This window comes from Mytilus edulis, chromosome 5, assembly GCF_963676685.1.
Source record: "Mytilus edulis chromosome 5, xbMytEdul2.2, whole genome shotgun sequence".
Classification (NCBI taxonomy): domain Eukaryota; kingdom Metazoa; phylum Mollusca; class Bivalvia; order Mytilida; family Mytilidae; genus Mytilus; species Mytilus edulis.
In genome coordinates this window covers 14,514,870-14,531,802 of record NC_092348.1, presented here as the reverse complement: position 1 = coordinate 14,531,802, position 16,933 = coordinate 14,514,870, and the positions used below count along the sequence as shown (strand labels likewise).

At 31.6% G+C, this 16,933-nt stretch overlaps 1 protein-coding gene and 1 long non-coding RNA gene across 2 annotated transcripts; both read right to left on the bottom strand.

Moving 5' to 3' along the window:
- Positions 1-451: 451 nt before the first annotated feature.
- LOC139522299 (uncharacterized) lies at positions 452-7,195 on the bottom strand. Its single transcript, XR_011664375.1, has 3 exons — positions 7,136-7,195; positions 2,387-2,416; positions 452-806 (listed from the first exon to the last, which is right to left on the bottom strand). It is a non-coding gene; the product is annotated as an uncharacterized lncRNA (long non-coding RNA).
- Positions 7,196-10,330: 3,135 nt separating this feature from the next.
- LOC139524946 (E3 ubiquitin-protein ligase TRIM45-like) lies at positions 10,331-16,432 on the bottom strand. The gene is made up of 4 exons (XM_071320120.1): positions 15,620-16,432; positions 12,578-12,661; positions 10,702-10,776; positions 10,331-10,475 (listed from the first exon to the last, which is right to left on the bottom strand). Exons 1-4 carry the CDS (start codon positions 16,408-16,410, stop codon positions 10,331-10,333), a joined length of 1,095 nt encoding a protein of 364 aa, XP_071176221.1. The 5' UTR covers positions 16,411-16,432.
- Between the last annotated feature and the right edge of the window lie 501 nt (positions 16,433-16,933).

Here is a 16,933-nt window from a genome sequence, read left to right as displayed (position 1 = left end):
AAAAAACGATAGGCTAAAATGATATGTGCCTTAATTTATGATAATAATATATAAATTAATGCCATATTGTATAATACATAAATATGAAACGTTCTGGTTATAATTTTAGCGATATAAAATTGATTAGTAAATAGGTATGACAAATTGCACCACATTTCTATGTTACACCATCGAAATTTCTAAAAATCTTTCACCTTAACTAAATTTCACTTTATTTTTGGTAAAAAACACAAATATGCGTACTTGATGGTTCTTTGCTTAGATCTATACCGATCACTAAATCACTAACGCCTGAAGATGCCGCCAAACATTATGAAGGCCATTGTTTTTACATAACCCAAAATTCTGATGTAAGTGAAGTTATGTATACAATTTGATTTTTCTTAGTTAGTAAACCATGTAAAATTTGCGATTTTGCATAAAAAATACTACAATCAATGATGGGCAGAAATCATTATCATCTTGTTTTTCTGGACATGTAAATTTGATAAATAACATTTTCATTATATAATATAGACTCTTTAAAATCATTTCCCGATAGGATGTGATACTTTTAAGATTTTGAACCTGTTAGTAAAACAACTACGCTGGAAATTGTGCTATTCAAATCAACTGTTAATCTTTTTTAATAGTCACACTCGTTAGACACATGTCCATAATTGCCACACCTGTAACACTTTACTCTATTTTCCGGACAGTTTCGTGCATAGTGGCCAATTTCATGACATTTATAGCATTCAACACCACGTGGTTCATCACAGTCTCTGGCATAATGACCATGCCTTCTACATCTATAACATCTGTCGCTATAAGAATTGAACAAAAATGTAACAGACACAAAATGCGCAGAATAGGCAAACTATTTTAAACTGATCCTAGAATCTTTTTGTGCTAAAAGCTATCGACAATAAAAATAATAACTCTGATAATAATAAAGTAATAGTAATAAGAGAAGGACAGGTAAAATTTCATGAAACGTTTAAAAAGAAACATTTGAAATTTGTATTTCTGGTACATTAAAGGATGATTGATTTTCATGTACACAAAAGACAGATCCGATCTTCCGTCTTTGATTGAAACTCAACAGGAAAATGAAACAGACCTTATCTTTTGTAACATCATAAACAGTAACTTAACAAGGAAAATTACAGACGGAAAATCCATTATCAAATGGCAAAAATCAATCGCCCAAACATATCGAAAAATACTAATGTAATGCACCAAATGCGTGTGTTAATACTTTAGCGTATATTATATGTCGCCCGGACAGAAGCCCGGAAGTCTACGTAAAGATAACAGGAAACCTAACAAACTAAAGGAAACAATTCAATACTACCTGCTACCGTTGATGTCGGACTTTATTGTTCGGTAGTTTTGACTAACGGTCCGGATATGAACATTTCGATATGGACGGAAAGGAAAAATTTAATGTTATCTATTTTGAGTCTTAGCAATACTGTTGTTACTTTTGAAACGGAAATAGATAATCAGGTTTTTCATGCTGACATAAAATATCAGTTCATAACGTAATTTTTCATAAAAGTAGCTTTCATTAAAAAATAAGACAGATGAATGATACCAAAATGACTTTCGGTATTAATCAGTCGAAAAAAGACGACTCAAAACAAAAAGACAGAACAATTAAAACAAAGAATACACAGCAAATTAAAGACTGAATAACGCGAAACCCATCAGATGCTCCGGCTGTATTAACAGATCATGCTCTACTAGTGACAAACGACGCATTACTCATAGTATGTAGAAACTTTCATTCAATGTTGTAACTGTTTGAAAAATTAAGTTCTTCTACCATAAACGAAATTTGGCAACAACAAAACATTAAATTGTCATGTTCTTCTTATGCAGTTAGTTTGTAAAAAGCAGCTAGCAGGTTTGACCCTCAAATAGTTGAATATGTTTAATGTATTAACCCGCGGAAAAAGGGGGCGGGGTGGCTCTTCGATACTCACATGATAGGGTTGTCGCATATAATTTAGTTTTTAAAAATGTATACCTTTTCATATATTGTCATTGGAACTTCATTGACGTTATCATATATTTCTGATACATATTCCAGTGGGTATGTTAGAGACTAGTCGAATATTATCAAAAGAATATAAATTGTTTTTCAAAGATATTTTGCTTTTCTCGAATTAAAACAGATGCAGGTAGATAGTTGCATTTCTTAAATACGTTTAAATATTTGGTGAATATGGTATTTCATTACATTAACATTTTCCGGAATATTCTGTTTGAATTACAGCTAATTATCAAAGATAAATTTTGCCATTACATTGATTGTTCATTTATAAATCTGTTTCCGAAAGACCATTTCACTCAAACATACCAAACGCATAACTTGATTTTAAGATTTTAAAATACATACTCAGGCCCATCTGAATCTGTGTCATCAGACCTGTAAAATAAATAATACTTATATTTAAAATTATATTCCGACTTTTGATTTGTGTTCATATAAAACATTATCGTCATTTGGGTATTGGTAAATAGTTGACTTATTTGCAATCTTCCAAATATTTTTGCATACCATTTTTTCAGGCAACCGAAACTACATCGAAAGAATCATTTAGAGAATGTATTGAAATGTTAAGGTAACATCAACTTGTATATGAAATATCGAGATGTGGTATGACTGCCAATGAAACAACCATCCAACAGAGTCCAACTGGCGTAAATATAGGTCACCATACAGCTATTGACAAAGGGCAACACTACTGACGTGTAGGCAACTATACAAATTAAGCAACAATTTAAACCCCCCCCCCCCCAAAAAAAAAAATCAGCTTCAAGATTTATGATAAAGCGAATATGATAGACGGCAAGCAACGACAACCTTTTAAATAAAGACTCCAAATTTGGAACAGACACATAACGAATAGGAATTGGTGGCGGGGTCAACATCTTTGGAGGAGCGCCTCCGGTGTACGTAGTTTATCTGTAGACTAGTGATAAAGAGTAAAGGACCAATGCTTGGTAAATATCTGTGTAGGTTTGTTTGAAATAGATTGATTAACCGTCATCGGGTCATTGATACAATCGGTTTTAAGTTTTCCTCGTCGGTATTGAGCTCTTACAAGGGACATTTGATAGATTTAGTTAAAAGATTTCAATGATAATGTTTAACTCCTTAAAACTGAATACTAGTACATCTTGTGACAATGTTTTCTCAGACTATTTATTTTCAAATAAGAAAGTGTGATATAATTTATAATGAAACAAGTATCCCCTATGGTTAAAATGACGTGGTGGGTAAGACATTTTAGGTCACCTTACTGTCTTAAACAACAACCAAAAACCTCTACCGTAAAGTGGGCTGTAAAAGGCCACCACAAAAAATGTGAAACAATAAAAACGTGAAAAAACTGTAACACAATCTATTCTAACTTTAGACTGGCACATACAGAATGTTGCGGGGTTAAACATGTTTGTGAGTTTGGAGCGCCCAACGTTCCTCTTATCAGAGATAGTAGTGTTATATTACAATATAAGAACACACTGTAAAATATCAGTTGCAAATGTTTCCACTCTATAGAATGTAGACCATAACAGAATTTATTATTTGTATTCCTAATTAAAATATGTATTTTGGTCTATATATATATATTAAGAATTCATTATGGGTTCTAATTATTATTATCATTTTCATAAGCTTCTGCAGAAGTTATATTTCTCAGTATTTAATATTAGTATGTAAAATAGGGATAAAGAGGGACGAAAGATACCAAAGGGACAGTCAGAACTATTAATTCTGATGTAGATAATTTAACCCAAAAAATAGATGCGAATAATACATTTAATTCCAATGTAACTCAGAGTGTTAATGACACCGTCGCCAGTATATCATCAATATTATACAATGCTACTTTTTTAAGTAATACTAATAGGACCCCTGTTAAAGACAAGAGAAGTAAACGAAGGAAAATAAACAAAGTCATATTATGATAATAAATGTGAATCTAAATATAGGTCCCTAAAGAGTCTGACTAGAAAATTATGTACTGAGCCCTGGAATGACAGTCTTAGACACAAAGTATTATAACATAAAAGGGAACTGAATAAACTCATAAGGAAAAATATAGACAATTTAGACATAAAATGATAAAACAGATTATAGATTCAAATGATAGCTGTCCAAATGATTTTTGGAAAACAAGTAAAAAACTGAAAAAGGAGAACTTCAAGGATCCAAGCTCTAACATACAACTTAAAGAATGGTTTGAATATTTTAATAAACTAATGAATATTAATTATGAAAAAAATGTTTGTAATGATAAGAAAGAGTATACTTCTTAAGTCTGGTATCTACCCAACTTTATGGAGACATTTTTTTATTAAGCCCATTTTTAAGGGTGGGTGTTTTAATGATCCATCTAATTATCGAGGTATAGCCCTTTCAAGTTGTTTAGGAAATTTTTTTCTTAAAGTTTTATATAACAGATTAGAAAGGTATCTTGATGGAAATAAACTTATTTGTCGTGAGCAAATTGGATTCAGAAAGGGAAGTCGAACAAGTGATCATGTTTTAACTTTAAAAACCATAATTGATAAATCATTTAAATCATCAAAAAAGATATATGCCTGTTTCATTGATTTCAAGAAGGCATGTTATACTATTAACAGAGATGCCCTCTTTTACAAATTGTCTTATTACAACATAGATGGTCCCTTTTTTAGTAGAATGAAAGATATGTATAAAGTGGTTTTGTACACGGTAAAGATCTCGGAAGGTATCACTGATTTTTTTAATTCCTCAGTTGGGGTAAAATAAGGGTGTATTTTAAGCCCTACATTATTTTCTTTATATATTAATGATTTACCATCTATTTTTGACTCCACATGTGAACCATCCAAGTTAAATGATAATAGCATATCATATAAAAAAAAAAGATGTGGTATGATTGCCAATGAGACAACTATCCACAAAAGACCGAAATGACATAGACAGTAACAACTATAGGTCCCGTACGGCCTTCAACAATGAGTAGAGCCCATACTGCATAGTCAGCTATAAAAGGCCCCGATAAGACAATGTAAAACAATTCGAACGAGAAAACTAACGGCCTAATTTATGTAAAAAAAAAAAATTTAAATGGACGAAAATCCAATATGTAACACATAAACAAACGACAACCACTGAATTACAGGCTCCTGACTTGGGACAGGCACATACATTAATAATGTGGCGGGGTTAAACATGTTAGCGGGATCCCTACCCTCCCCCTAACCTGGGACAGTGGTATAACAGTACAACATAAGAACGAACTATAAAAATCAGTTGAAAAAGGCTTAACTCATCAAATGGACAAACATACAAGTGGACGTGGCCCGGTACTTATACATCCCGACACAAAAAGACACAATGAACAGATCTGAGAGTACTCGCAGTTATCTGACAGCTAGTTCAAAGCCATTAACAACTAATAAAAAAATCTTGCATCTAAGACTAAATGTCTGTTATACGCTGATGATTTCTGAATCTGCTAATGGCTTGCAAAAATGCCTTGACAAGCTTAGTTCATATTGTACTAGTTGGGATTTAACAGTTAATCTTGACAAAACCAAATTATGATTTTTAACAAATCAGGTAAAAAACTTACAAAAGACACATTTGTTTTTAGTGATAACATTTTGGAACACTGTACAGAATATAAATATTTGGGTATACTGTTTAAACCATCTGGTAGTTTTACAGAAGCAGTGAGACTTCTTTGTAAAAAAGCCTCAAAAGCTATATTTTGTATTAGAAAACTGTTATTTTCTGAAGATATCAATGTATTACCTCACATAAAACTTTTTGATGCTTATGTTAAACCTATACTTCTTTATTGTAGTGAAGTGTGGTCTCTTTATATGATAAAAATCTTTACAAATCTAGAGTCAAAATATTAGTCATTGGCTACCATCAAAGTTCAGATTAAATTTGCAAAAACTTTAATTGGAGTAAATAAATCAGCTGTCTATTTAGTAGTACTAGCTGAACTTTGTAAGTATCCAGTTTTTATAGAAGCTTTAAAATTGTCAATTGGCTTCTGGTTGCATGTAATAAAATCTAATAATAATTGTTTACTTAAATATGTATATTGTTCAAACCTGCAACTAACCAATGGATTTGCTAAACAGATTGAACAGTTACTTGCTGCATTAAGTTTTTCACATGTTTGGAAAAATCATGATACTATTTCAAAAAGGCGTTTATTATATGCAATTCATACCAAACTTAATGATAGATATCTTAATTATTTGAAAGAAAATATTTTTTGTGATAATAAATCAGTACACGATAATAAGCTGAGAACATATAGACAGATTAAAGAAAATTATAAATTGGAAACCTATTTATTGGTAAATATAGACAGAAAAGTAATAGGGCATTTTGCTAAAATTCGCATTAGTAATAGTGTTCTTAGAATTGAACAAGGGCGTCACACTAAAACCCCTGTAGAAGAAAGAATTTGTCCTTTGTGTCTCATAGAAGTAGAAGATGAATTTCATTTCACTTTAAAATGTACAAAACTAAATATAATTAGAGACCAATTGTTTTCCAAAATTAGTGAAATAGTTCCATCTTTTTTAAATATGACTAATGAAGCAAGATTTAAATTTTTGTATACGTGTGGTGAGACTGATATAATTAGAATTATTGTTAAATTTATAAGCGACATGTACATTTCTAGAAATGCTTTATTAAGTACTAAATAACTTTGTGGTACCACCTCCTTATATAAATATACAATGTTTATGAATTTGGTATGATATATATATTTGTATGTTTTGTATTGTCTTGGTATCAATCCTGTAATTTTGGATTTCAAACCAATAAAAATTACTTACTTACTTACTTACTTACTTACTTACTTACTTACTTACTTACTTACTTACTTACTTACTTACTTACTTACTTAAAATAGAAACTATAGACACTGGCTTCAGAGTACACACAGAGAATAACTTCAAAACTAATTTCAACTAAGAATAAAGTACATTATCCAGAGTAAAGAGTTCATTTTGTCGCGTGTTACTGTTTCTCTGGTATCTTTCGTCCCTCCTTTACTCTAGTGAACTTTTCACAAATATTTTTACAAACTATTACTGCTATTATTTCAGAAATACTTACTCAGACCAATAATCTTGTTGATAACCAGATGCTCTCCTGAAAATAAAGAGATATGAAAATATTTTGTTTAATACCAGATAAATACTTGAAGAACAATTTAGTGTCCTTGTTTTGTATTGTGTTTTTCAGTCAGCTACAATACTCATTCAAGTAACAGACTTTAATCTGATAAGTCATTACAATCAAATGGTCAAATATTCCAATGATTTCAATCTCCCTTCTACCCAGAGGTATCATCAGGGCTTCAACCAACTAAAAACAAGATACGTTCCTAGTTTGAGTCCCATCAGATGTAAAAAGAAAAAGGTAAAAGGCTAAGAGAATAACAAAACAACGTTATTTTTTCCATACAACAGGCCATAAAAAATTCTAATACGATTAAAATATTATTCAATAAGACGAATAAAAATTAAATTATTATCTAATTGATACCTTTAATGTTATTAGTACCACCGGGTTGATTTCTCTGCTGTTGGACATAAAAGAAGAAAAAAAAATCATCAGCCGAGAAGCCAGTTCTATAATACAAGCATAAACATACGAAAAGTGTTCAATGTAAAGTTGTTGGCACAGCATTTCGAAATGATATTGGATTTTTAATAAAGTTCATTTTTTATGGAATTCATTCATTCCAGGGCGGGAGCTAAGGTTTTGCGTCTCACATCTCTCACTTTTGCAGTGATTGTTTGCTGACATACCATACCTTAGTGCTACCTTGTTGTTTCGATAGTTATACACATTCTAGTTTAATAAAGTTTCATACGAAAGTAAACACCAGTTCAAATAGGTTCCATACATTTAGGTTTCAGCCAAGTTTCATACATTTAGGTTTCAGACCAGTTTCATACTTTTAGGTTTCAGATCAGATTTATATATTGCGGTTTCAGTTCCGTATATTGAGGTTTCAGCCTATAGCTCCAAACAACTGGTTTAAATAAGTTGCAGACTGAAAGGGTTAAACTGTTTCAATTTACCAGGTTCCGGTTAAGTTAATAGGTGTTGACATTCGTTTAACGTAGTATTTGTTTTATATTTTGACTTTGCATTGCCTTTCAAATCCCAGAAAACTGGTACGAACCCGAGGATAAACCTATTTAAAACGTCTCCGCCAAGTTACACGATCTGTTTATCCATTAGATAAAATAGGATTGTTAAGGTCATCGATGCATGCACTTTGACAAGGTAAATGATTTAGCTTTCTATTTTTTTCATTCGAGCGTCACTTTTAGCACAGTTTTCTGTAAGCAAAATGCGTGTCTGGTGTACAAAATAATAAGCCTAACATCTTTTTTAATTTTTTTTTAATTACTGGGTCTTTGGAACTCCCAGTTGAGGTTTTCTCCTCCAATGTGGTATCATAAGTCCAGACGTCAAAAACATGCAATGTCATTGATTTAGTCATAATATAAACTTATTGTTAAAAAAGGTTTTCCTTTTTCGAAATGATAATGATTTTCAATCCTAGGAATTATAGATTGCCATAGCTGTATTTGGCAAATCCTTTCGAAATGTTGGGTCTTTAAGACTCTTAAACTTCGTACTTAATTCATTCTTTTAACTTTGTTTTAATTGAGCATCAAAGATGAGATTTTCGTAGACGAAACTCACCTCTGGCATAAGAAAGATATCTTTAAAGAGTTATCTTTTTCACTCTTCATGATAATAACTTTAAAAAATATAGGTTAAATCCTCATTAAGGATGTTTGCTCCTTTACTTTTTTAATTTTCGCCAGATTTTGGGAATCCTCTGGTTTTATCCATGTATTGCCATTAACAAAATTTGCCAACTAACCCCTACTTTTCTTTTTATAATTTCAATACATAAAGTTCAAACAGCCATATTTCAAAATCTTATAAAATCCTTGTTATTTTTTCGTAGTTTTTGAACAAAAAGGTGCCAATGTTAAAAGTATGAAAAATCTAGATTGAATTATTTCCCATATGACTTAAATCTCGAAAACAAGCACACTGACCCTCCCTTTTTTTCAGCTTTTATTATTTCTTTATTTATATACTATCAATTCATAGCAGTCTTTTTAAAAGCTTGTTATTTTTAAACAGAGTAGCGAACATCCTTAAAGGGATATGACGTCAATTATTCGGTTAAGAATATTGTTTTGGTAAATCTTGTATTGGTGAAGGTTCTCTTCAATCAATTTTTTTATCAGATATGTATTTTTTTAAATAAAAATAGTAAAGCAAACACCCTAAAAAAACTGGATTTTCAAAAAGAAAATTCCTTTATCAAATAGCAAAATCATAGACTATAAAAATCTGTATGGAACACAATTAAAGGCAACAATAGTATACCGCTGTTCAATAGCCATAAATCAGTTAAGCGAACCGATTCGGGTTACAAACTAAAATCTAAAAACAAGTGAAACACATCAAATATCATATTCATAACTTGGTTCATGCATTTACTTATTTAGGAATGACTGTTATATTATTTTGTCTATGAAGAAATAACATCAAAAATGTGGTGCACACTGAATAACCCGCATAGCGGGTTATTTAAAGTGTGCACCACATTTTTTATGTTATTTCGAATAGGCAGAAAAAATTCTTAAATCCATTTTAAACCAGAGTAAATCATGAAAAAACGTTGATGACGTCACACAGTCACATAACAAAATTATGTCTACGGGCTGATAAACAAAACGACATCAACCAATCAGTAGACGTGTTACAAAATTAAATTATTGTAAAATATGCTGCAAACACGATTTAAAGTAATCATCTAGTAACAATAATTTCCATAATAAGTCAATAAAAATACATTTTTGACTTATTTGAAGATCGTATATACAAATGAGAAAAAAATTGTGATTAACCAGTCACAGTTCCTGCACCGAATCAAATCCCAAATAAATTGGCTTATGTGTAGATCCTGTGTTACTGTAAACAGTTTCTGTATTTTTTAATAGTTTAAAAGAAAATAGACAAAAAACTACAATTTGAAAAAAACACTTGATAAATTGCATGCATCCGAGGCGCTTTTCTGGTATTACTTTCATTGGGAACTCTCATAACAAAGGATGTATCACGAAAACAAAACAGTTGAAGAGCTTAGTGAACAAAAAGGACCTGAAATAGTTTTGAAAAAAATCCTCATTGATTAGAAATAAGTCAAATAGTCTTTTAATAATTTTGGATTTATCAAATGATTATTGGATTTGGTTTATGAAGATATCTTCATTTCTTTCCAGATACGATATCTATCAGTTCATATGGTATGTTATATATAATATTTAAACACTTAACAATAATCATAACTAGCAATACTGACCATGGCATAGCTGGACGCTCTTCGGATCGTCGTTCATCAGAATCGCTCAACCTACAAGTAGTATAAATAAAGTATAATATTGATGTCTTGTTCATTTTATGTATGTTTATTTGTCGAGATATTTGAAAAATAAACATAAACCAAAGAGAGTAAAGAAACTTGCATTTTACAAAAAAGAACTTTATTCGATGCATTTTATTAAAAAATAAAAGGATTAATACGAACAGATTCTTTTTTTTTCGAAAAAGAATCGTCAGTTTAAGTTAATCACTCATACTTAGACTTTAGATATCTGTTTTCGCCTATCAGGTTTCTGATTTCATCATCCTGCTCTCTCATGTGTGTTGCATTGCTATAAAAAAAATGATACATGAACACTCAGTGGCCAACAGTGTTTGAGGGGAAATGGATTGAAAATACATTCTTTTTTTAGAAGAAAATATTTACACAAGCCAAATTAATATACACATAAACAAAATATACATAACTTTACATACATACAGGAATATATCTATTACGAATTGGTAAGAAAATTCTATAGAAACTGCTTAAAGCTGTATTAAGATTGCAAACTCTATCAACGTATGCTCTTTTAACGGGCTTATTGTTATGCGTTTACTTTTCTATATTGGCTAGAGGTATAGGGGGGTTGAGATCTCATAAACATGTTTAACCCCGCCGCATGTGTGCGCCTGTCCCAAGTCAGGAGCCTCTGGCCTTTGTTAGTCTTGTATTATTTTGAATTTTAGTTTCTTGTGTACAATTTAGAGTTTAGTATGGCGTTCATTATCACTGAACTAGTATATATATTTGTTTATAGGCCAGCTGAAGGACGCCTCCGGGTGCGGGAGTTTCTCGCTGCATTGAAGACCTGTTGGTGACCTTCTGCTGTTTTCTGTTCCATGCTTGGTCAGGTTGTTGTCTCTTTGACACATTCCCCATTTCCATTCTTAATTTTATCTTTTGGAAGTTTATGTTAAATAACAATCTGTATCAACAGCTCGGATTTGTTTATAAAAAAAACTGAAACACTCTACCTTGAGACTGATATGACACTACATATTTGATTATAAAAGAGGGACGAAAGATACCAAAGGGACAGTCAAACTCATAAATCTAAAACAAACTGACAACGCCATGGCTAAAAATGAAAAAGACAAACAGAAAAACAATAGTACACATGACACAACATAGAAAACTAAAGAATAAACAACACGAACCCCACCAAAAACTAGGGGTGATCTCAGATGCTCCGGAAGGGTAAGCAGATCCTGCTCCACATGTGGCACCCGTCGTGTTGCTTATGTGATTACAAATCCGGTAAATAGTAATAATTCGGTAGGTCACATATGAAAGGAAAGGGGATTGTAGTTACGACGTAAGGAACATATCCGATATCATTTGTGAAACGGTTTTTCCATAACGGTCAACCAACTCGTGATGGCGTCCGTAAAATTTACGAAGGGATGATTTCAACTTCACCATTTGGAACTCTTGGTTTAATAGCTTCCTTGTGAGCAGTAACCCTCTATCAAGAAAATCATGATAGGGAATGCAAGCACGGGAATATCGTATCAATTGGGAGATATATACCCCGTATGCAGGTGCTGCTGGAATGTTGCTATTTAGAAATGGAAAGTTCACAATTGGAAAGCTGAAATCATCTCTTTTGTCGTAAAGTTTTGTTTTCAACCGACCCTTATTGTCAATTTCTAGATGTAAGTCAAGATATGAAGTCGACTTAACTGTATCTGTAGTATCCTTTATCTCCAATTCGATGGGATAGATGCGTTTCACATAGTCACCAAATTTTGAATTGTTTAGTGAAAGAACGTCATCTATATAGCGGAAAGTAGAGTTAAAGGATATTGCTAACTTCTTATCTTTCTTCCTAAGAAGTTCCTGCATGAAGTCAGCCTCATAATAATAAAGAAACAAGTCGGCAAGTAGAGGGGCACAGTTTGTTCCCATTGGGATGCCGACAGTCTGGCCTATAAAATAGGAATAAGCATCCTTTAAAACATACTAAGGGAGTAAGGGCAATAAAAGGCAAAACAGACCACAATAAAGAAGTAAACTAGAGAATCAAACCAAAAATACATCCTAGTTTTTTTTACTAGTTTTCAACATTGTATCAAGCAAAAGTATCTTACCATCGAAGATGCTGTTGATAACTTTCGTTTTCTTTCATTATTTTGTCGAGTCTCTCATGAAGATCCGTGCAGCTTTGACATACGCTACAATAAAACATGTTAAAGGTGTTTTGAATGATTAAAATATAGTTTGTTTGTATTTTAGTGTTAATGTCTGTATAATATTAGCATTTTTATGTTCTCCTGTATTGAGAGATTTTACAAGTATAAAATCTAAATGACCATTCGAAAAATATTTTCCGCAATTGTACACAGAAAAATTAACCGTATTGAATAAACATTTAGATTTAATTAAACTCATGAAACTAGTGTCTCAAAATATTCCGTTACTTTGCATTCTAGAATTATATTTTAATTTACATAAAATTCTATGATGACTGCCTGTTCATAACAAATATAAAACAATCCATAGAAAACTAACTAAAGGCTGGATTTGAATCGTTATTTCTTAAAATTTTACCATACAAATGCAATAAAAAGATCTTAATATATATATATACTGCGTTTTTTTCAATTTTATATGGTTTTTTATAATGTCGATTAGAAATTTTTTTTATGAATCAATTATAATTGTATATGTATCTGTGTAAAGTAAAAGGCAACTGATTCCAATTACGTCTTATATTGAATAATTAAAACAATATTTGTATTAATTTTGCAGATACAAAAACACTAGTACCTTTTTATTCACTTATTGTTCATTAGTGCAAGTGAAGGTGGGCTAACCAGGAGTGATTCGATTTAGTTCCCAAACAAAATTACAAAACATTCAATAACTTAAATACAATAAATTCTTAAGAACTTGTTAATTATTACATACTGTAAGTATCCAAGTTCCTAGCTATGCAACTTTCTATGACTAAATATGTATATATACCAGTTATCGTTTGCAAATGAAATTTGAAACTCGCTGCAAGATCATATTTATTTACTTATATAAGCCAGTGAATGCTTATTTCTTATAATTTTGTTCGAATGTATCGAGATATCTTTATGTGTTGACAAAATCATTTTATATTAGAACTGTGCGCACAATCAATGTTTTTACAACTATACAAAATTATGATAAGAACCATCTCATAATTACATGTTATGCTTCGCTAGTTTTTTAATGCATTATTATAACATTGTAACGGATAGCACATACGTTTATAGCTTTGGTATTTCACATGGAAATAATATTATAGGATTAAACGCCTTTCTAGCTCACCTGGCTAACTTGGCCACAATCATCATTAGGGTATCTAGTTAAAAAAATGTGTTCGGGGACCCCGCCAACCATCCAAGCTGGCCGCCATGGCTAATAATAGAACACAGGGGTAAAATGTAGATTTCGGCTTATAACTCTGAAATCAAAGCATTCAAACAAATCTGATGAGGTAAAATTGTTAATCAAGTAAAGATCTATCTGCCCTGAAATTTTCAGATGAATCGGACAATCAGTTGTTGGGTTGCTGCCCCTAAATTGGTAATTTTAAGGAAATTATGCCGTTATTGGTTATTATCTTGAATACTATTATAGATAGAGATAAACTGTAATCAGCAATAATGTTCAGCAAAGTAAGATCTACAAATAAGTCAGCATGACCAAAATGGTCAGTTGACCCTTAAGGAGTTATTGCCCTTTATAGTAATTTTTTAACCATTTTTCGTACATTTTTGTAATATTCTACAAAAATCTTCTCCTCTGAAACTACTGGGCCAAATTTTATCAAATTTAACCAAAATCATAATAAGGGTATCTAGTTTCAAAAATGTGTGTTCTGACCCGAACAACCAACCAAGATGGCCGCCATGGCTAAAAATAGAACATAAGGGTAGAATGTAGATTTTGGCTTATAACTTTGACACCAAAGCGTTTAGAGCAAATTTGACAAGCAGTTAAATTGTTTATCAAGTCAATATCTATCTGACCTGAAATTTTCAGATGTACTGTACAACTGGTTGTTGAGTTGCTGCCCCTCAATTGGTAATTTTTAAAGAAATTTTGCCATTTTTTGGTTATTATCTTGAATATTATTATAGATAAAGATAAACTGTAAACAACAATAATGTTTAGCAAAGTAAGATCTACAAATAATTCAACATGACCAAAATGGCCAGTTGACCCCCTTAAGGAGTTATTGCCCTTTATAGTAAATTTTTAACCATTTTCATTAATTTGGTAAATTTTTGTAAATTTTTTCAAAATAGTATCCTCTGTAACAGAAGGGCCAAGATTATTATAGATAGAGAAAACTGTAAGCAGCAAGAATGTTCAGTAAAGTAAGATCTATAAACACATCACCATCACCAAAACTAAATTTTGTCATGAATCCATTTGTGTTATTTGCTAAATATGCACATATACCAAGGTGACCGACACAGGCTCTTAAGAGCCTCTAGTTAACGGAATTTATTGGTGTATAAACACGACCAATTCACGCACAAACAAATAAAAGTCCGAAGGACTGATATGATATGTTTGTGAGTGACTTGGGTCCAGTTTATACACCAATAAATTCCTTTAAAAAGGCGTTCAATTCTTGTGATTCTTTAAAATTGGAAAAAAGGCATTAATTTTTCAACCCTCGTTACCTCTATCACACAAACATTGTATAATTGAGTCATTGAATAGACTTGGCGCATCCATATATGTGTTGGTCAACGTAAAAATATTTATTCCATGAAATTCGGTTTCTGATCAAATATAAACCACAAAAACTGTTTTTATCATTCAAACAAATGTTTTATGTTTATTATTTGATTTAACGAATAACGCGAAGTGAAAATAGCGTCGATCCGTATTGTTTTATTATTGCCGCCATCTTGTTTACATTGGTTACGAAAAGACGTTCGGTGAACGTCGTCTATCGAAAAATAAACAACGTCAGGAACAACTACCGGAAGTCCTTTCGACCAATTATATTAATGTATTTCCTAATATGCAAATTATATAAGAATTATTTGACATGAGAGTGTCTCGTGATTGTTGTTAGCCAATCAACATTACGGATTCTAATGAAACATACACGATATGTAATTTTGAAATTATCAACTTACCTGCCATCGACTTTAGATTCCATATATTCTATGATGTCTTTATACAACATTTTATTTTCAAAAGACTGCACTGGTGTCAGAGATGGTTCGGCTGGTACATCAGCTAAATTTTGCATGTCAATTTTAATAACTCCAAAGCATGAATGAAAAGTTGGGTCATGTTTTTCAGAAAGAAGATTTTCAAGTTCCGATGTTATTTGTTTGTATCGTCTATACGACGTCTTAGCATCTTTAATAAATGATTCATGGGTTTGGAGAGCAAAAAATTCATTATCCTCGACTTCTGTTATTTTTATATTCTTTCTTGTTTCGATAAAGGTTTGAAGATCTTTACTGACAGACTGTATTGTCTCAACACATTTTTTGCTGTCAGCTGGGAGTTGGTCAATGTAACTTCTCACCTTATCCTGGATGTTAGGTGTCGTTTCAATTTTTGATCTTAAATCAGTTAAGTTTCGTTTGGCCTGTTCTCTTTCCTCTGCCACTGCCTCAGAAATCCCAGAGAATGAATGATCTTTGTGTGTTGATATCACACAATTACTGCATATAAACTCATTACACTTCACGCAGAAAAATAAGAATTCTTTATTATGCGTAGAACATTTCGACTTCTTACTAAAAACTGCAAGGTCTATGTTGCTGGAATTTGTAATCGTATGTCCACTTGTGGCCGGGATCAAATCGTGTCGTTCACGACATATTTTGCATAATGCATGTTGACATTCATAACAATAAAACACACCACTATTTTCTTTGCAAAGACGACAGATTTGTGTAGAAATTTGTGCCATGACATGCAGGAAGCCTTTTCGATTTATCTTGATCACGTTTCCGGAAATGGTATATAAAGGTAATTTATTGCTTTGTAAATAATGACGTAGTATTCACCTGTTCTTAAGTTACTTATCAAACTATGCATTACAGATTACAGATTACATTTGATCATGTCATAATATCATGTATATGTCCTTTAGCGTTTGCCTACAAAATACACCCTTTTGAATACAAATATACCTTAAGAGGAATTATTTTATAACGTTGTTGCGTCTGATGCGCTTTTCTGGATTTTTGTTCATCAGAAACTCTCAAACCTTAACATTTCAAAGCCAAGAGTATAAAATTAAAAAAACAAAAAAAAAACACATTGTGCGCAAAATGCCCAATCGGAGAAAAACAGTCACTTAGATAATTAAGTCATTAGTGATAAGCTAAAAAGGGGGAATGTTTACAAAGTGAACATTCTGAAATTTACAGATCTTTTGATCTAATATTAGAAATTAAAGTCATATTGCTTTATTTGTTTTGAAGTGTTAA

Coding starts and splice junctions, on each gene's coding strand:
- LOC139524946 (XM_071320120.1), bottom strand. CDS start 16,410: ATGGCACAAATTTCTACACAAATCTGTCGTCTTTGCAAAGAAAATAGT. Junction 10,777..12,577: donor TATCAACAGCATCTTCGATG/GTAAGATACTTT, acceptor TTTTTTTTATAG/CAATGCAACACACATGAGAG. Junction 10,476..10,701: donor AACAGATATCTAAAGTCTAA/GTATGAGTGATT, acceptor TACTACTTGTAG/GTTGAGCGATTCTGATGAAC.